The 21,823-nt window shown below is 35.5% G+C and overlaps 1 protein-coding gene across 2 annotated transcripts in view; it reads right to left on the bottom strand.

Moving 5' to 3' along the window:
- UNC13C (unc-13 homolog C) overlaps nt 1–18,903 on the bottom strand; it is a 188,418-nt gene extending 169,515 nt beyond the window's left edge. Inside the window, exon 1 of one of the 2 annotated variants that reach the window (XM_050903121.1) lies at nt 15,936–18,903. In XM_050903121.1, coding sequence (XP_050759078.1) covers nt 15,936–18,900 — 2,965 coding nt within the window. In that variant the 5' untranslated portion in view covers nt 18,901–18,903. The remainder of the gene's footprint in view (nt 1–15,935) is intronic. The other variant, XM_050903120.1, reaches the window with a different exon arrangement.
- Nucleotides 18,904–21,823: the final 2,920 nt, after the last annotated feature.

The raw sequence follows: 21,823 nt of genomic DNA on the forward strand, positions 1-21,823 counted from the left end.
GACTTGGATGACCATATGATCCTACTTTCCCACTACAAAATTATTACAGCATTTTCATAAGCAGGGTAAGAGCAGAGCCAGGAGTAACCAGATGACTGTAAGCTGGGCTGGCTGTGAGGGCTAAAGGAAATAAGAGGAATGGTTAAAACCAAAGGGCTGCAGCAGCACCTGGACAGGTGAATGAGAGGAAAGGCAAGAGAGGATATACCAACAGGACTAAGTAGGAGAGGCTGAGACAGAATTAAGTCTCAGACTTGTAAAAAAGGACTGAAGGAAGTTTTAGGCAGGACATCACTTGTAAGGTAAGAAGCCTCACCCTAATTTGTTCATGTAACCTACACCTTCTTTCTAGAATATCTAATCATAACAATATTTGTAATACTGCCATTTAAAGACGCATAATAAATCTCAGTATTATTTATATGGAATGCAATTTTTAAATAGTTTGCAGGTACTTTGCTACCAGCTGCCCAAAGAATCACATGAATTATATGTTTAATTCAGTTTTTTAGAAAGTTATATTAAAAAATACAAAATTGAGACTTGTCTTCCACATTAAATGGAATTTTGTATTTCAGAGCATGAGGGATGGACATATGAAATTTTCTTTACCTCTCTTGGGTTTCAGCCAGCTTTATCTAATTTCACTACACTTCCTTTACTGGAACCTAATTTTGCCTAAACTTAGGAACGAGAGCAACAATCAAAAATTAGGAAGGGAAAAAAGGTATCACTTCTTGGTTTAACTTGTTTTTCTTTGCAGTTGCTACTTAAAAAAAAAATGCCGCAGTCTAATGGCCTCTTTTCTCAATAGAAATTGCATAAAGCAGACAACTGATGCAAATTTCCCAAACGGAGATTTTGACAGCATCTTTTTTTTTTTTTTTATGACAAATGACTGCATCTTCAGAGACAAAATTAGTTTGAAAACTTCATTGTTTATTGCTTCTTCTGAACTCACCATGAGTGAAATAATCTGAACTGTGGAAGTGTTCTCTGTGTGTATGAGAGCACCAAATCAGGAAGTGTACAGTCACCAAGCAATTCACTTTAGCAGTCATTAGGCTACCAGAATAGACAGCAACATTCCTTGATGTAGATAAGAAATGAACCATGATTATGTAAGAGACCACTGAATGTATTTTTAAATTAGGGATACAAGGCCAGACATCCGGATTATACCGCTGAATGACAATGATTTACTTAAAAGAGCTTATCTTCATATAACTAATTTCTGTCATCCACACATTCTATGGCAAACAACTAACCTAAAAAAGTTTGAATGTACTAAGAACAATGTAGACACTGGTTCATTTAGTTAACCCCATGGGATACTTCTTATTTTATTTCAATTGGTTTGTTTCTCCTTAGATTTTTATTTTACGTGAAAATTCACTACATTACAAAATACCAGTATAGCCTTCATGTTATCCCTCTATACCATATGCCATTTTAGATAACCAGAGGGTGTTTTACTAGGATTATAGGAAAAATCCATGGAGTGATATTGTTCCGTAATTGTTGCTATTTCAGCTCAGTGCACACCAAATATATACCTGTGTAATGGAACGATGAAGAGTAGAATAGTCATCTAGCTATTTACTACTGAAAATTATATTTACAAATGTCAAATATTGAAGGCAAAAGAAAAATCCCCCTTTTTTTAGGCAGTCTGATAATTTCAAACTCAATTATATTTAATTAGGCAACTGGTAAAAAGAGGAAAAAACTATTTTAACTTAGTTAAGGATACTGTAGCAGTACAAGGTTTCTGTTGTTCATTTAAATTTATATAATGGTAACAATTAATACAAAGAAGAAAAGGTAGCATATCATTAATTACCGCACAGAAAGCATGATGATCGACTATCATATCACATTTCTCCAAATAAGCTCATTTTCTATGCAGAATTCTTAAAAGTCGATGATAGAACACAAAAACTTTAGGAAGGAGAGGACAACCTTAAGGAATGTTTAGCAAACCATATATTAAAATGCTCCTGCTTAGCTAGAAAGTTCTCTCCAGTTCCGTACCATTCTTTACCACTTATCTCAAATCCTCCTTCTTTACTACCACTCCCTAAGCCTCCCATAAACAGACATAAATCTTTAGGTAAACATGAAATTAAAAGTATTCAATAGTTAATATCAGTCTTTAGGGTTCCATTAACAAGAATTTCCAGATATTAAAAGGCTGTATAACATTCAACATACCCCTAAATCCTGGCTTCTGTTGAAAATGGTTCACAAGTATCCACTGAGGTTAGTCAGTCCCCAGGTGGGGGTGGAGTGAAGGAGGCTTATTTGGCATTCTTTCAGCCCCCTCAAATAAGCCCCCAAGTTATTTTCTGTCCACACAGCAGTTTAAAGGTTTTGAGAAGGCTAAGTAAAATCTCCAACAAGTTTTTATTAACGCTGCATAATTACTATTCAAACTCAGTCTGAAAACTAATAGATCTTATAAAAGTGGAACTTTACACTGTTATCAACTGTTTTCAAATTAACACATGGTCTGATTTATCCATTTTTAATAGCAATGTTGCCATCTGTAAGTTACCACACAACACAGGAATTCATCATACAAGATAACTAGCTTCTATACCCAAACTTCCTAGGAAAAAAAAAATCTCTAAAGGATGCTAAAAAGGCAGATTCTTCCAGCATGAAAGATAAACTAGTAAGCAAGATAAAGAAGCGAAGACAGACCTTGCTTTTGTAGCTTATGATACCATCAGAAATACAACTGGACAATAGTCTCATCAGTCAGCAGAAATATTTATATCAAAGAGGTTCAGAAGATTCCGCCCCCTGCCCCGGTCATAAGCATCCTTCAAGCTTTGTGTCATTATTTCACTTTTTTATTTTTCTGAGCAGCAGAGCATCATCCTAGTACACTTCTCTTTCTTTAATTATTGCAAAAATTTAGTTCACTACCCCTCCACCATAGCATAAGAACTGTAATAAGGTCATAAAAATCTAAACTGTTAGGAAACCCTAGGATTAGAATGGTATTATGTATACTACCTTGATTTTCCACTCTTGTAAGTGTGCATAATCATATAACACCAAATTAGAAAAAGATTTAAAGTTCATTATTCTCTCAAAGTACCATTTTAATCTTTAATTCTGCAAAACGTTTGCAAGAACATCAAATTGACTGATAATTACGTGATTCCTGGAAGTATGCCTAAAGTCCTTTAGACATAATACTTGCTGGAATTAGATAACAATACAGCTGGTCCATGGAAATAACATGTGTAAACTACCAGTAGTCAGAAGTAGTCTGTAGTCTGAGCTGGACAATTCTAATTAGTATGTATTGCTAAGAAAGGGAAATAAACGATGAAAAACAGGGTCAAATAAAAGCAGCACATTGAAGAAGTAGATTACCTGTCCAAAACAATAACACAAATTAAGCCATGCTAAAATAATAAATGCTGTACCCAGAAGCTAATATTATCACTACAGAACAGAATATTACAGTATGTAAGCCTAGAGGATGTTGTGTTGCTGAAGCATATTCTAGGAAGATATACTGTATAACGCTTGAAAGATAACATTAAAGCTAGCACATCATAAGAGATGAGTGATGCTTGTCTGACAAAGAGAAGGTCAAACTTGAATAAAGCTTGGTTGACAGGAGAAATAGAAGAATTGCCGCTAGCACTTTACTAGCAGTGATGTAGAAAAATTACTAGCGGATACATTGAGAGCCAAAACAGGAGGTCAGCTTGGTGAAGATAAAAACTGCATTTGTGTCTTTATTAATAAACTGGTCTGCAAATCTGAAACAAGAGGACATGCTTTAAAAACATCTCTGGTGTTTAGAAACTGAGTCCCATTAGACTTCTAATGGCTCTTGTTTTCTATTGTCTTTCAACAGCTACTAGATACTTCTACCTACTTCTGAAACTTACCTCTAAAAAAATAAATTATTGACTATCAAGAGAACTATTTGATTACAGAATGTGGTATGATACTAGTGCTTCTTAATTTTTGGTGGTCTCAAAAAACTACAGTCCTCTTGAAGACCAAGCTTTCTTGACAGTGTCTGGCTTGTCAGAGTGATGGTAGAGAGTAAAATGCAGAGTGCGTTTTAAGCACTCTATTCTGACCCCAGAACACATCAGAATGGTAAAGCATACATTATCCATAAAGGACAGAGGGGCATATTTTATCTCTTTTGATACAAATGATACCAGTAAATGGAACTAAGTAATTAATTATAGCCTATGAAAGCAAACGGATAATTGATTATTGCAAGTCTTTCCATATCACACAGCCAACATTGCCACAAAATATTTGACTTGGACCACTATATCATGGTCTTACTTGCAAGCTGAAGTCCCATCGTGTCTCTTCCAAAGAAATGTAAGCAAACAGCCACTTGGTTTGACACCAGCTGTGAGAGTAGTCCCTCAGGACTCTAACAAACAAAAGCATGTTCCTTGGTGCTTCTTACACTGAACATGAGGATTTCACTGAGACATGCAAGTTGGTTTGTGGTAACAGCATAGACAGAAGTGACAGTAGAGCAGGAATTTTAAATGGCTGCCTGGGACATAGGACTGAGCTGCTGACTATGTTGGGCAAAGAATACGCATGCAATAGCAAATAGTTTAGTGCCATAAGAGCAGATCAGAAGGTCAAAGCAGTTGGTGCTGAAGACCTGTGTCCACACCACAAACGTTTCAGGGGCATTTACTTCATACCAGTTTTATTTTTGGCCCTGTGGACTGAAAGCCCATTAGTTGCAGAGTACATCAGGTGTGATCTTGGAAAGCAACGTCTGGCTTGGTTGCATCCGTAAAATATCTAGATCACACTCAGACATTCCAGTGATCAAACCAAATGTGATGAATTCAGAAGACTAAGAGATTTGCTTCAAAAGCGTACCCCTGTTTTAAAATGAAATGCTAATGGCGGCAAACCCGTAAGTCATATAAATATCCTACTGTTAAAGACCAAGAACAATATATACACCTAGGATCAAGAACAAAGGAGCAGAACATAATGTCTGGGAAACAGCCACATATTTCACAGGCTCTGCTGTTCATAGCTGCTGTTGGTATGAAGATGTTTCTTCTCCTGGAGTTGTATCCACTTCCTAGCTAAGATTTAAGGAACCATGTAAAATAGTCTCAAACACTTTAAAAATTATCTTCAAAAAACCCAAACTAGGAGGCTAAAAAATTTAGATAAGCCAGACTAACTTCAAGACTTACAGCAGTGGAAGAAAAAATGGGTCACATGTACAATCACATACAGAATAAAAAGATGACATCAGCCAACGTTGCTTACTGAGGTAAGACAGAGAAATCAGATTTTCTTCTGTTGATAAGCAAACTGGCTTAACTGATATGAGAGAAAGAAAAGGCTTGAAATACCACAATGCTAATATGATTTGTGAAAACTATTTTTCATTACATTCGCTATGTAAGCAAGATAAATACAGTAAAGGTGAAATTGGCAGAAAATAGTGTACAGTTGTATTGTGATATTTGGGAGTAATTCTTTTGGCAGAAGTATCATGTGGGGTATCAACCAATATCATACAGGTCAATTTCAGCCAATGTTCTCAGCAAGTTGGATGAACAGAATTTCATAGAGTCTGCAGAAGACACCAATCTGGAATGGGTTGCAAGTATTTGAAAGGGTGGAGTTAGAATTCAAAATGTTCTTCACATATTACTGAATTCACTTCACTGCCTTGTCACTACTGTAAAAACTAGTTCTATGTTTGGAAGAAAAAATGAAAAATGGCAAAAATTGATTAGATAGTAGTACAAAACATATAGCACATTTGAAATTGAAAGCATTGTTGATGTAATATTAGTGCAAAAAAGGCTACGGTAATTCTGGAAAGTATTAGTATGTGTCATATGTGAGACAGATGACTCAGCTCTATGGGCACCTGTTAACTTGAGCTGAAGTTGTCTTTCCAGTTTTTGGAATCACACAAAAAGTAAACAAATTGAATAGAAAGAGAATGACAAAGGCCAGAACAAGCAGAGATTCATAAAACAATCTGTGAGGATAGACTGAAAGGATTTGGTTTGTTTTGTCTTACTGAGAGATAAAGCTAAGGAGGGAGGTGGCAACAGCACTTCAAATGCATTAAAGAGTATAACCAAGTAATACATTTTTTTTCTCCATGGCTAATGATGTTAGTTACATATTAGATGTCAAAAAAAAGGCAAGAACGTATGCTTACTCACAGTTACAAAATATACCAAGTAGCATTTGTGTAGCAAATACTATAAAGCTCAGCATATTTTTTTTTTGTAATATAATTACCTTTTTTTTTTAACTGAAGCAACTCAAAAAAGTCTCAAGATAATTCTCATGAAAGCAAAGAGACTGACCTTCTTCACAAAACATTAAAAAATGGTTATTTCCCCCACTGTTAGCTTTTATGGTATAGGTAGAAACAAAATCAAATTACACGCTGTTTGTTTCAGCTCTGCTTGAAAGTAATAATAAGTTGGAATAATTACACATGAACACCAAAGAGATGCGTAGATGTTAAGAGCTATAGACTGGTACACTGGAATTCAGAAAATTTCAACCAACATGCCTTTTAAAGTTCCCAAACAAAACTCCACTACTTTGTTTGCAATACCTTCCCTGCCTTAGGGATACAAAGAAGCATCAGCCCCATCCTGTTTGTGCTAAATAGAACCGGAAGACCTGCAGGTTAAGATTAAAAACTGCTTTAGTTCTTACTCATCTACTTTATACATATTCTTCTCTCCTGGTTTATTTTACATTTGATAATACGTTCATCATGTCTCTCTCTCCTTATTCCATCTTGGTATATATGCAGCTGATGGACAAGAGTTCCTTTGGTGAGGCTGCAATTACACTGGTGATACCTAGAGCTATACAGAGTTTACAAATCTGTGATAGCATTGACAAATCACTTGCTGCTGTTTGGCCTCTGATGAAGAAACCTCATTTCTCAAAGAGAAGAATCGGAGTCAAAAAGATGTTTTGCTCACATCGCATCTCCGAGATTCCAGTGTAACATAAACAAGTCCAACTAGTTTCAGTAGTCAACTCCAGAGAAGCTACTAGCATATCAGTCAGCAGCTTGCTCTTTACCACTACTTGTTTAGTGAAAACAGATTACAGTCTTTTCTGTGTTCAACAGGAGTTTTTTTTTTTTTTTTCTAGTTAACTTGCATCTTTTTATACACCATATTCTTTACCATAGTATCAAGGACATTTTTAAACAGCTCTATCAGCAACACAATTAGAAGACATGGGCTACCTGGAAAACCCTATCTTTAAATAGGTTTTAATTGAAAATTAGTTAAATTTTCCGTGGAGTGAGTAAGAGTTTTACATGAGGCAAGTGCAGAAGAAAACTCTCTTACAAAAAGGGTATGTATTAAACAATATAAAAGTGTAGGTGTCTGTATGTATACATCTGTTTTTTGCTAGAATTATTTATATATCAATCAATCCTGTCTTTATTTTCCGTTTCACCAAAACTTCTGATCATGCAAGCTATCTTAAGAATACTCTGTACTGATCAAGGAGGCAAATCTCATGGTTGACAAAGTTTCATCAGTTTCAACAATAATTTTACATCAGCAGGAACTGGAGAGGTTTCAGATATTTTCTCCTAGAGTCCCAGGCAGACACAACAGTGTAGGTGCTCCATTGATCACCTGGAAAATGTGCATAAAGAAAAAGTCTGGCACCTGTCCCATGAAAGTAGTCAGAATTTCACTTTGGCAGCAAAACAGAGAATCTCTTTAGTTTCACACTTTATTGTAATATTCTACTTCCCCCATAGATCAGAAGAAGATTTGAGCATATTTATGAACTCATGTTTTCCAAGTCATTACATTTTTTAAATGCATGTCTAGATATTTTTTCAGCCAGTTGCTTTAACAAGATTCCTTTTATCCTGAAGCTGCATTATAAAATGATGCAGCATTATTTCTGCTTCTAAAATACAGTGATCTAAAGAAAAAGCTTATATGCTTTAGAAATAAAAATAGGAAATATTTCTTAATCTTGGTGATAAAATATTGATTTGTGTTCATTTCCACCACAGAACCGGTATAAATAAATCCTTGGAACGCTCCGGTTTTCTCTTAGCTCTAGCAAATTTATTTTAAATCTGTTTAGGCACAAAAAGGGCAGGCAAATTGCATGAATATTAGTCAATCTACATTAATTCTGAAGTCAGTGAAAAATATTATTAAATAGTCTCCTGTTCTCGTAAGGAGTAGAGTAGTAGAGACTTTCTTCTTTTGTGAAGGAAACTAGCAGTTTTAATGAATTACTTTTCCTAAAAAAGGAAGTCATTCTCTAAACAGAAGTGGTTTGGGGTGGTTTGTTTTGTGGTTTTTTTGTTTGTTTGTTTTTAATAAACAGCCAAAATATGGATGATTTCTGCTAAACCTTACGGATTAAGGATGTAGGGGGTTTTGTGTTTTGTGGGTTTTTTGGGATTGGGGTTTTTTTTTTGATGATTAAAGAATAGGTATAGCTATTCCAGCAAAAGGGCATCTGATAACAATAGAAATTTTTTTTGATTCCCAAGCTATTACACAATTGTATTTGTGACACACATTTTCCTGATGTAATGCACACTGATTCAGTAAGAGTTACTATGCTAAATTAAACTGTTGATCTTCAATTTATTTGGTTACTATCCTTTTTTCAAAGAGATGCAGTATTACAGTCTAAGATTTTCTCATAAACATGAAGCCTGTAACTACAGAATTAAAATACAATCAGCCATAAGAACACTATTATGTTTTCTGAAAGACATATTAAACCATTAAAAAAAAAATTCACTTAAGGTTTCTAAAACTTGGATTATTTTTTTAACAGATCTTGGAAAAAACATAACTTCTTGTTGATAGGGGTTTGCTTTTATTTGAATGGTAAAAGTCTCTAAGATGATGATCACTACTCTCGGTATAATTTTCCTTACTCTAATCCCTCTTTTGATGGACTGAACACATAGTAGCAGCAAGCAACTGATGCAGACCATCCTTTCATGAAGTCCAAACTTTAGAGTAGGTAGCCAACGTAACTACTTGCTCTTTCTTCACAGACAAAAGATGGACATATTATCTTTATCATTAACTGATTAGATTTCCTCACATAATTTTTCTAAAGCAACCGTTCTACAATTCTATTAATCTCAAGCTGAACAAACTATCATTTACTGTCTTAAATCTCTGATATCCCTTTTCCCCGTCAAAGGACAGAAGAGAAGCAGGAAGAGAAGGATATAAAGACTTATGCCTGACTCTAGAGTGAAACCAGTGGCAAGAAAAAAAAAAAGCATAGACTCTGTGTGCATGAAATACAAGCATATGCAAGAGAGACTCAGTCAAATCGTTATATATTGGTTCATCTGCAACATCTTGACTGAATTCAATAGAGTTGTTAATAATTCTTTAGAACTCTATTTTACTTCCTGTAACATTACTGGAAGATTTCCAGAGTGCACATACATACATACATAGGAAAAAGGATTTTCCAGAATTTTAGCTAAGCAGGTTGAGTGCAGGAATATATTGTATTTATCAATTCCTACCCATATCATCTGAAAATGTATTTAGTTTCCCCCCGCTTCAGCTTCTTACCCCACCAAAAAAAAAGTTAAAGATATCCATCATTTTGTTTACCTGACCAAAAGGCAGGCACAAACATGAAGTCAGGAAAGAAAAAAAAAAAAAAGATAGTTGGAAAAACTGTATTATTAAATTCTGTAGTTCATTGTCATCCCCAATACAGCACCAAAATAAATTCCTTAACTTGCAATAAATCTTGTTTCCTCAGTACCACACATCTATTCAAGTGTATAGCAAGGGTATCCATTTCTTCCCCAGCCTGTTTACACAATACATCTGTTTCATTGTCATTGTCTTCTGATGTAAGTATGGAAGGGAATTTACACTGATGAAAAGTCTCTGTAATCTACCTGTTTACATTATTTACATATGAAGAGAAGAGCAATAGATGAATCAACTTCTGTTGAAAAGTATTATGTCCCCAAATCCAGCTCTTTATACCTCATACATTACGTGAATATATATATTTTTTTTAAACATTACAGATCAACTCTATCAGCCACACAGCATACACAATAAATCCTTATATTAATGAAGTCTTTCGTCACTCCAGGTTAAAAAAAAAAATCTGTTAGGGATATGGTAGAATACAAACAAAACCTTGTATCACTGAATACTGTAGTTTCAATATTTTGAAACAAAACAGAAAATTTTGGGGCTTGGTATTGCTGTTAACTTTTATTAAGTAAAAGTGTTCCTGTCTGAGCTATTCTTTCACAATGATGCAAAGACTAATTGCAGTATACTCATTCATTAACTCCCCCCCATTAGACTATGCCTGAGATTAGAAAGATGAGAAATGTCATTGGGCTCAGTGAAGGAAAAGCATCTCAAAGAGATCACGCAAAATAAAAAAAAATTCATTATTTTGCACAAAGTGATGCTAAACTCAAAGGAAACTTAAAGTGTAGCCACAACTCTGCTTCAAGCCTTCCAGTGAGGGCTTCTGGTGAGCATTTATGGTGAAATACAGCTAAAGCCATATAAAGTATGTCAAAGCTGTATCAACTTAAAGCTATATTAGTTCAAAACAGCTTGTTTGGATTTAATTACACCTAGGCTTTCAATAGTGCCACGACACCTTTATTCACTAAAGGATAAGTATAAACTTCAGTTTGTATTTAATTTTTTAACAACAAAATACTTGAAGAAATGAGGTGGTAATGACAACACAGGGGTCTTACAGATTTCAAAGAATTTCCACAAGACGACAAACTGTTACTTTTGTTATGACAATGGTAGACTAATTAAAAAGGGCAAAAGATGACTTATCAATAACATCTTTTATACTGTGGTATGAACAAGACTGACTGGCATTAGCTGTTACTACTGGTCAATGAAGGAATTAACAGATCAGTTTGGCATAATACATGCAAATATACATGTTCTATTTTTATTAATTGCTGTAGTATTTTATACACTAAACTAGAATTCTGCCATCTGACTAGACATCCTTCCCTTACCCAATCTGCACCAGCAGCCTGAGAAGGAACTTTATTTTTAAGAAAAAAGCCCCCGCAAACCCAAACACAATTCACAATATTTTAATCAGTCAACATAGTTACCTCAAGCAATTAAAAAATAAGATGGGATATACATCTACTTTTCATTTCTCTTTCTACAAACGGTGGTCCTTTCTTAAAGCCCACTTCCCAACACAGCTAATGTAGATTGAGTGTAGGAGAACTCTTTAATATTTAAAGGCAATTTATCTTCTAACAGGCTTCTTACTTCCCCATTATAGTCACCACCAACCAATATGCAATTGCCATGACCAACGTAATGGTTTTATTTATCCTGTTCCACCTGAATGGCTATAAAATGACTGATTCATTTACTAAACAATACCAGATCAACTGATTTTCATATGGGCCACAGCACTGATCTTTTCAAGTCCAAATCTAGATTTATATTCACGTAACAAAACTGGTACAATATTAACTATAGTTATTAGTTACTAGTAACTGTGCACCTATACAAGTGTATTAAAAACAAACATGATGGAGGTGAGACATAAAGGAAACAAAAGCCTGAGTACCCCAAGACAAGGTTAGATTGACTTATAAAGCCTATAGTCTTTGGGAAAATACAGCTGACTCGGGCAGTTCCAGCAAACAGTTATTGTAAAAAGGCTAGAAAAGCTGTCAAAATAAAAAAAAAAAAATATACTTCTTTCAAAAGAGTGTAGTTGGAATAGACAGAGTTTCAAATATGCATTAGTAATATACTGACTTTGCTGGCAGCTTTTCTTAATGTGGAACCAAATAACCACACTGCAAGGGGAGTGCGGTAATGCATTACTGGTTCCTTTGGTTTCAAATGTTAGCATCACATTTCCTCCTTCATGCATCCGTATACATCAGGCTGTATTGATACTGATATCTAAGTTCTGTTCTTCAGTCAGACACCACTAAACATAATACAAATCCTTCCTATGAAACAACAGAAATCCCACTTTCATCCACTGTTAAAGAGGCAACTCCCATCCCTGGCCCCTGTAATCTGACTTGCCACTGTATGTATGGAGTAAGATGAGTTCACCCTTCTTGACACCATAAATGATCTACAGGTTACTCTGTGGCAACAAATTCAGACCAAAGGCTTTTTAAAATCTGACCAGTCACCAAACGATCAGTAAGATCTTCATCAACTTGATCAAGAAGCTATTGCTGGTAAACTACCATTCGTAGAAAGAGTCTATGTTATCATTAAAAGCAACTCAGAAGAGTGCATGCAACTCTGGAAGCTTATCCAGAGTGATAGTTTCATCACGAGAGAGAATGACACTTGTTCTAAGGCACCTGTAAAAGATAACAAGATCGGGATGGAATGAAAGAAGCCACTAGGGAAAAATAAAGCTAGACAATAATGAGTGAGGACTGGAACTCTAAATGAAAGGGTAAGAGTTATTCTTGATTACAATGTACAAAGAAACAAACCACTGGCTAGCATTTCTCTGATATTTTTCTAAAAAACCATCAATCCTTCCATTAATATACATGCATCATCACAATGCCTCTATGTCCTTACAGAACTTTAAATCTGAGGATTACTCATGTACCGCTCACGTCTCCTCTCATCCATATACCCTATTAACTTTCATTCCAGTATGTCTCCAAAAACACTTTGTAATAAATAATACATGAGCAATCAACCCACAGTGTATTTTTTTCTCTCCAGCCAGAGACAGAGAATAGGACTATCCGATGGGGCTCTTGTGCACTAATAAATTATTTATGTACCAAAGTTTCAATGACCTTGCCTCATGTGTTACTAGAAAGAAAATAATAGCATTCTAAACCTTTCTTTTGTACTAAATTGGAGAAATAACACTACTATATTATCTGGCTATATCTCTGGTTGGCCAGATTGCTGTCTACCTGCTGCTGCCTACATGGAGAGATGAAACAATTAATTAAACAATAGGTTATGTTTTGGTTATATAATGAAGATTAATTCAAGGAACTTGATCTGCAACTAGTACTTTTCCATAAGAAATCAGAAGTTGACTGTGAATCAGTTACAGGGGTAAAAGGGGGGGGGGGGGGGGAGAATTCATAAGAGTCATGTAAACCCTAGATCAGCTGTCACTTTTCTTTAAAGTTAGTGCTGCTCCTGCAAATATTAAAAAGAAAATATAATACCCCACACTACTACTTGCTTAAATGATAAATTAAGTATTCTCTGGACATGCATGAATCCACACATAAAGAAAAGGGGGCATGTTGTGAAAACTGAGAAGCTACAAACTGTACATTTTGTGTTTTGTAGAACTCCTTTAAGAACTGATTTACAAAATGTTGTTTCCTATACTAAATCAAAATTGCTGTGCAATTCAAGTAATAAACAGAAGTTAAACTTGTTTTGTCTTAGAGGACAAACTGACATTAAGACATCCTTCTTCAAAGGCTGCATACAAAGTATTCAAAAAATGTAATTCCTTATCACAGAAGGGTTGAGGCTGGAAGTGACCTCTGGAGGCCATCTTGTCTAACAACGCTGCTCAAGCAGGGTCACCTAGAGCAGATTGCCCAGGACTGTGCCCAGATGGCTTTTGAATATCTCCAAGGATGGAGATTCCATCTGTGGATTCCATTATCTGTGAACAGAGTGTCTATAATATCAGTCATCCAGCTCACTGAAAGTAAAATCAAGAAAGATTTGACTCCAATAACACTGCATGTCACTCAGCAGCAGAAGTTTTTCAGTTAATGTATTCTTTTAGTAGACTATTCCAGCTAGGAAATATATTTTGAAAGTTTTAAATTCTGAAGAATTGTTAGGTGTTCTGCAGACATTAAAAGGTAAAATACCATATTCATCCATTAGATACAAAACATGAGAGACTGTTTTGTTAATAAGTATTGCCAGGTATGCTACAGGACTTGAAGATACATTTGTAACAAACCAGTTAGTGACTGCTGAGGCAGAATCCCTGATTGAAACACATCCTCCTTGTTAGTGTGGAAAACAAAGCACAAAGAGAAAACAGAACTGCTACTCGAAAGTCAATACATACTGTTTTCAGAATAATCTGAGTAGTGTTGTAGCAGTTCATCTGTAAATTCCTTTTAACCTTTTGCTGTATTCCCTTCTCATTTATTTCAGTGGAAACAAAAATAGAGGTCCTAGTATGACATCTTATAACCACGCAGACACTTTATGCCCCATAGACTACACCCCATAACACATTTTTCATAAACTGGCCTTGGCGTCAGTTGGTTTCTCTGTAAATATAGTATAAGAAATGCTTCAGTAATTCAGCAGAAAAAAATGTCAATAGACTAAGAGACTGAAAGAGGTAATTCACCTACTGGGTTAAAAGAAGAACAAATACATTTAATTCACAGAACTGATTGCATGAGATGTAACATCAAAGTTAGTTCTCATTTTCTAACAGCCTATGTTATCTAATAATGTATACAAATGCACAGACTTTAAATAGTGGAACCAATTTGGGTTTCACTATTTTGGGTCCTCTCTGTGTGCTTTCTTTAATTAGGTCCTCAGACATTTATATTCTTATTGTACAACAACGACTAGGTAAAATGACTGTGGTCCCCCTCTCCCATACCTCATAAAATCATTAAAAAGTCATGAAAATACTAGCTATTGCTAGCTGTTTCTTCATACATACACCATCTAGTGTCTAACACAGTACTGGAGAAAAATATCTGCAAAATGCAAATCTACAATCTAGTGCCTTTATTTGAATGTAAAAATAGACTTTAAAATAAACTTTCATATTAGCAATATTTAATTGCTTGTATAACATACTTTCAACTTGACTATATGTTTATTGTAAAAGCAGCTGTCCATGTACAAAAGAAACCTTATACTAGCTCAAGCTTTGGATGCTTATTACTACTAAAGACAAACTTTGGCTAAAGGCACAATTCTTCATCTTTAAAATGAATGTATCGGATAATTATTTTTTCAAGGCAGATAAAGCAAAGATTCAGTCAAGGTGACAATTACCATCTGGCTAGCTACAGTAATTATGTGCTCCCAATTAAATGCACATGCAATATTATAATGTTAGCATTACAGTGTATGTTAATATTGAAAATCACCATATTTGTGTATTACTAGAGGTATTAAAGTTATATATATATGACTGTCTGCTTTGAAGTCTGTTAACATAGAAGATAATGAATAAATCTGTGTCAACACCCTCTGTGAGTTAAGTTCCTTTCTACCACCTCTTCATACATGGATGCTACCATTTACACTTCTTTTCTCTTTCCTCCACACCCTTCTCTTCCCATTTTTGGGGACTGACTACCTGTTTGAGGGCTTACTGGGAGTACAATTAAGGACAGAATTAAAATCAGTTTAGACTTGCACTCTCACAAGTACATAACAAGTTCTGCATACAGGATGCAGAACACTGCTGATCAGGATGAATATAGAACCAACCATGCCTTGAAAACTGTTCAAGAAAGCACTGTAATATTTGAACACTGGATTCCTCCTGTGAATACGTTTATAAAGCTATAAGAAAACCAAGAACGGTGTACTGTTTAGTTCTTTTTACGAGATTTAAATCTTGTGAAATTTAAATTTTCAAGTTACAGAAATTCAAAGCAATACAATTGCTTACAAACATGTTTGACTAAACATATTCAGAAAATCCCTTCAAAATAAACTTGTAAAATTTTAGCCTTTTGACTTCCATGGGACTATTTCACCCTATGAACAAAACCAGACATAAGCAGAATTTTTGTCACCAAATTCAATGGAAGCAGGATCAGGTACCATATAGAAATTGATGTTCAACTCTAGTAAGAACAATGTTTTACTTAAAAGACAATATTAAAATACCATTACCTCCAGCAAGGATCTTCTCTTCCAAATCATTCATTTGTTTCTTGTATGCTTTTAAAGCAGCTTCTTTAAATGATGGTCGTATTCTTTTTTTCTTTGGAGTTTCAGTAAGCATCTCTGGGACATTCTGATTTTCATCTTCCATTACTTCTATGTCAGCAGCCATGTCACTTTCAACTTCTAATATCCCTTCACTGACCACACTGTCAAACTGTGTGTCATATTGCTCCTCTGGTAGTATTGCATATGGAGTTTCATACGAAGGCTGCCCCAGTTCATATTCTTGGACCTGCTCGCTGGTTTCACTACTATTAGTTCTATTTTCTAGTTTAGCAAGGACTTGTTCCATTACTTCTACATAGTCTGTTTCATTCTCACCAGGTGGTTCAATTAAGTCTTCCTCATACTCTGCTTTGTAGCAATAAGGCTCAGCATAAACATCAGAATCGAGTGTTGTACTTGATTCATTTGCAGTAGACTGAGATAAAGTTCTAAACCTTCCCATGAAAGATGATCCACTGTCTTCATACCCACTTAAACTTTGTGTACTTTTATTCCAGACTACTTCTAAAGCTGACTTAGCACGTTGAAGAGTAGATCCAAATTTAGGAAAGCTGAAAGTCTTATCAGAAAGATCAATGCTTAATCGGCTATGCCACGATTTAGGGGCTGTTTCTTCCGAGTCATCGCTTTGTAGTTCACTCTGACTTCGGTACATCATAGGCAATCTGTTTTGATTCTGATAAGAGGAGATAGAATTTGTTTCCTGATAATCATCATATTGACCAGTCCACTGACTTTGTGATTCGCTATCAAGGCCTGGACATGATGGAGAAGTACCATCAAGGGTAAAATCGTAGCTTTCAGTATCATACTGGAGGTCAGAACTTTGGCACTTTCCAAAATCTGTCTGTTGATCTGAAGGGCTGCTCATATCATACACAAAAACTTCCTGTGTGGATGAGTCTAGGCCCAAATCTGCCCCTTGTTCCAACTGATTCCAGTCTTTCCATGGGGAAAGATCGTCGTGTAAAGAAAGCTGAGAATCACTATAGTGACTTCTGTCTCCAGATGCACATATTATTCCATTGCTTACTCCACTGTCAACAGTTTCTGTGTTCTCTACTTCATTTTGCTCTGGATACCGCTGCATATCTTGGACAAAAGTCTGTTCCTGGCAACTGCCATACCAGTTTGTAGAATCATCTTGCCTTCGCTGCCAAAGTTCTCTATCAGAGGAAGACAATAGTGAACTGCCATTTGTTCTGCTAAAATACTGATTTTCTGAAAAATCCTCAGAGTAAGACTGACACAATTTTGAGAAATCTGACTCTGAACGGCTAAGTTTTGGTGTTGCAAAGTCATTCTGTAAATGCCATAGAGGAGTCATGTCTGAATAATAGGTCTTCGATTGTTTTTCCATGTTGTCAAATTCTGGTGACTGATTACCGTAATCTCTTCTGTTTGAAAAGGTGCTATTATCAGCAGTTCTATTAAGGTCTTTAGTACTTGGGGACTCGATACTCCCCTTTGTAGTGCTTGTTTTTATTTGAAGTGCTGATTTAGATATCTTTGCATAACTGTTCTTATTTATATCTGATTCCAAGTCTTTATCACTGTCAGGTGACTCCCAGTCATGCATTTTAGGTTTTGTCTCCACCGTTAAAAGCTTCATATCCATACTCTCATATGTCTGAGAGGAAGGTAGTCCTCTTTCTTTTTTGTCTTTTATGTCATGGGAAAATATATCTGTAGAAATTCCTATGCCAGTTCCCTTAAGTTTATAAGACTTTTTTAAAATCAAATCTCTCTGTTGTGATGACTCAAAGTAAACAAGAATGGGTCTTGGCTTTGCATTTGGACAGTCTCTTTGTTGCCCCAGTCTTTGGGCAAACTCAATTTTAATAGTGCTTTGTGCCTCTGAGAACCCCATTTTATCTATTAACATTTTGTAAACTATGCTTTCAGTTTTTTCAAGCCTCTCTTCAGGCACATTTAGAAACCTAAGACTTGCTTTGTTTCCTGGATGGCCTATTTGCTTAATGTAGTCGTGTATGTCCCGAGTTTCTCTTCTGGACTGTACAAATCCAGTTCGCAATTGTTCAATTTCATTTTGTACAACTTCTACACTACTAGAAATTTCATCAATTGATTGTTTCAGAGCATTAACATGCCCTCTTAATTCAGAGAGTTCTGTTTCTATTTGACTTATTCCCTGAAGCTCTTTAAAGATCATTTCCATAACATCATGGGTTTGACTAATACAACCTGTTGAACTAAAGCCAGGTTCAAGAGTATTTGATTTCTGGTGACGGCCAGTTCTGTCTAGAGATTTACTTCTTAAGCCCCATGTTTTCTTCCATGTACTTAGTTCTGAGTCTGACGAGACACATTCTTGGCTCTTCTTCCATTTCCTTAGTTTTCGTAAAGCTCCCAGCTTCAGTGTGTGTAAAGTGCGTTCTCCATCCGAACTTCCATCAGACGGTGCAAGGCTGCTTGAGCTTTTTCTGTTGCGTCTCACAGGCATTGTGTGTGATAAGTATTCGTTTTTCTTGCTATTACTTTTTACTTCACTTAACGACTCAGAATATGAACTACCATTTGAAGACAGATCTTGAACTATATCTTCATTATTATTGTTTGTTACAAAAATATGCTTTTGCAGTCCATTGGCAATAGCAACTCTGTAACTGAATGTTGGAGAAAGCGAAAATTCTCTATTACTTTCCTCTTCTTCAGTTGATAAGTTGCGAGCAGATGGACACTTGGCAATCTTTTTAACAGTGCTTTTTAAAGTATTCGAAAATTTTGGATTCTTTGTTTGTCCAATCTGAGTTAAGTCTTGTTCCTTTTTGCTCTGACAACTCTCTTTCCTTTTTGTACTATTTCCCGATTTCTTTGTAAACATTCCTTTGCAAATCTTATATATGTAGGATGAGATCAGGCTCTTTAAGAGGGCAGAAACCATGGAGTGTAATTTATATTAAGCTGTTTCCACAAAACACAATTTTTGATCCAGACAAATATTTGTATCTCCAACAGGATCATCAGCAAATATTTCATCAACAGAGACTATAGACATGTAAACTACTGATGCTCTGGTATCATTTGACAGGAGAAAAAAAAAAAATCACCCATCTGCTTGTTCGAAACCAAATCCTGAAGGGGTTTTGTATGTCTTGCAAAATCTCACTCTGTCACGCATGGCTTTTTGAAGTGTCTAAAAAGGAGGGAATGACATTACAATGGCTGCCAAACAAACTTATCATTCAATAATACTGATGTTGTTTTAACTGGGTTACAATGGAAACACAGAAGAGTTAAGTATTTATTTATACTTTCCCCATAATGGTCTGAATAGAATTTTTCATGAACAATTGAAGCTGAAAGCAGTTCTAGGCAAATATTTTTAACATAAACGAATAAGCTATACTTATTTACAGGCTTCTTTGTCCAGTTTAATTCTCTGAATTTAACTGAGGTATTTGGTATTAATGCTGTCTGCTTTCTTTCAGAGTAATGACATTTCAATTTAGATCCATATGATATACAGCAGTGGTCAAAAAACCGACAAGGGAACAAGTTGTTACTAGCTAGTAAAACAGAAGTTAGAAAGGTCTCTCTTGGTTCATCTTTTGGAGCAAGGTAGGATTCTGTGCAACAAATCAGTATTGTATCCATGCAGTACTGTTCTATCTTCAGATTGAATTATGCACATTACTGTGGTTTGAGAAATAGATGCTTTCTTTTTATACCAGACTGTTACACATGTTATGGTAAACCAGGACTTAAAACAGGCATACCTTCTTGGTTTCTCTTCTTTAAGAAGAAAAAAAAAAAACCTATAGAAAATAACAGAAAATCATAATGACAACTGGTGGAACATTCTCATCCAGGTTACTAAGTTTTACATTGTTCTGGTCACAGAAAAAAAAAAAAAGCTACACAAAATGAGAGGAAGAGGGAGAAACAAATAGGATTTGCAAGTCTCAGGACAAAAACAGGTGCCATTACAACAGGAAAGCAATTTGATCTAAAATATGGAAGAGTAAGAAAAGATTTCATGAGGTATCTGAAAGCTTCTATTCCATTAAAAAAGCTTGTATTCTGCAGAAATGTAGTTAATGCATTTTAAACATATAAATGTACTTTTTTGTACAGCATATCATTCACCTCCCAGTCTCATAGCTGCAGAATAGAAACAAGACAAACAGCTCAGAAAAATCCAACGAAGTAGTAGCACTTAAAATGGCCATTTCCGTTTCTAATCCAGCTAAAAATTCTTTGGCAGAATAAGAAGTTTATTTAGATACAGGCTATATGAAGGTTTAAAATTTGCTCTGTGGTGTCTTAAGAGGAGTAAAGGATATGAACTGTCCTCCTTGTCTGCAAACAGCATGGCACTGTATGAAACATTATGGTTCGCTCACACACCTCAAGATCTGGTCTTTTCATTACAGAGTTTGTCTTCACTGACCTTACTATTATACTCACTTATGGTCAATAATAAACACTAACTACTGATTCATACTGCAGCAGCAAAATGCACTACATTGAATAGAGCCCAAGCAAAGCTGGTAAAAGCCTGATTGGCTTCTAGAATCCCGGAACAGAGGATATAAACAGACTTATTTCTTTTCCTGTTACAACAAAATTGGGATGCAGCCCAAGAGCAAGCAGAACAAGAATAGACAACATTCTTCATCCTTCCCAAAGTTGCTGCCTGTTATTTTATAAAAGGTGAAATATTTGTGGAACGTGAATCACATTTTTAACGTATATATGCATCAGCATAGCCCTTGTGACTTCTTTTTCTTCCAGGCTTATGCCTGAAGTCAGAGTATTAAGAGTGAATTGAGAGCAAGCAATGTTTGGAAGCAAAAGAATGCTCAGTGAGACTGCATGCAATTTTCAAGGCATGCAAATGGCTTTTCTCAGAATATTACAAAGCTCTCACTAGAGCCAAGGCTGCCTTGTTTTCACATACTATTAGTAGAGGAAGGAACCATCCTGGGACACTTTTCAATATCAAAGGCATGTTTCTAGATGTAGAAACTCTTGTTAACCATTCAGCTCTTACACTGAATGTTTGTAACCATTTATTGAACAAAATTTGAAGTGTGAATGCCTGCTTCTGCCCACACAACCACGGCTTTTTAAGTGCCCTTAAACTTCACTCAAATGACTTGGACATTCTTCTCATTGAAAAGACTTCAAACCAACAAAGTATAAACAAGCTAGAAGGCTTGTTTACTGGCTCAATCTACAAAACATCAAGAAATAACGAGGTTATCACTGGAATCTGAAACATTTTCATTCATTTTAAATAAGGTTTAATTCTTCTCTGTAGAAGAACCTTGATTTCACAGCCAGTCATATATATGTTTTATCCAATGCCTAGCCTATGCTTTTTATCACAGATAACTGAAAGTATTATAAATAGCTACAAATCCAGTACTCAATTTACTTAAACCCAGTTTCTGATGCCATAGTAAAAACTTGTACTGTTACAAACACACAGAGATCTGCTAAATGGAGCAGATTTATGTTCTCTCATGCGAGTTCCGTTCCATCTCAGCTATATTAGTCATATGATCTGTTCATCAGTTTACAGCCTACCGTTGCTCTGTCAAATACTCATTTTCTAAAACTGTATATCTACAAACGGAATCAAGTTTGAGTCATTATAGGTCTCACCCATTTCTTTTTGTAAAGATTTGCATAGGGTTGTTCCTACCATTTTAAATCAGTGTAGGTTAAAACTCTAGGAAATAAGGAACAGTCTTTTGACAAGCACATTGGACTAAGTCAATTATTTGGATGAGCTGCAAGTTGTCATTCAGTGATGTTCCGGTTTTATCCAGGTCTCCCAATAAACCATCATGACCGCA

This window comes from Gymnogyps californianus, chromosome 11, assembly GCF_018139145.2.
Source record: "Gymnogyps californianus isolate 813 chromosome 11, ASM1813914v2, whole genome shotgun sequence".
NCBI lineage: Eukaryota > Metazoa > Chordata > Aves > Accipitriformes > Cathartidae > Gymnogyps > Gymnogyps californianus.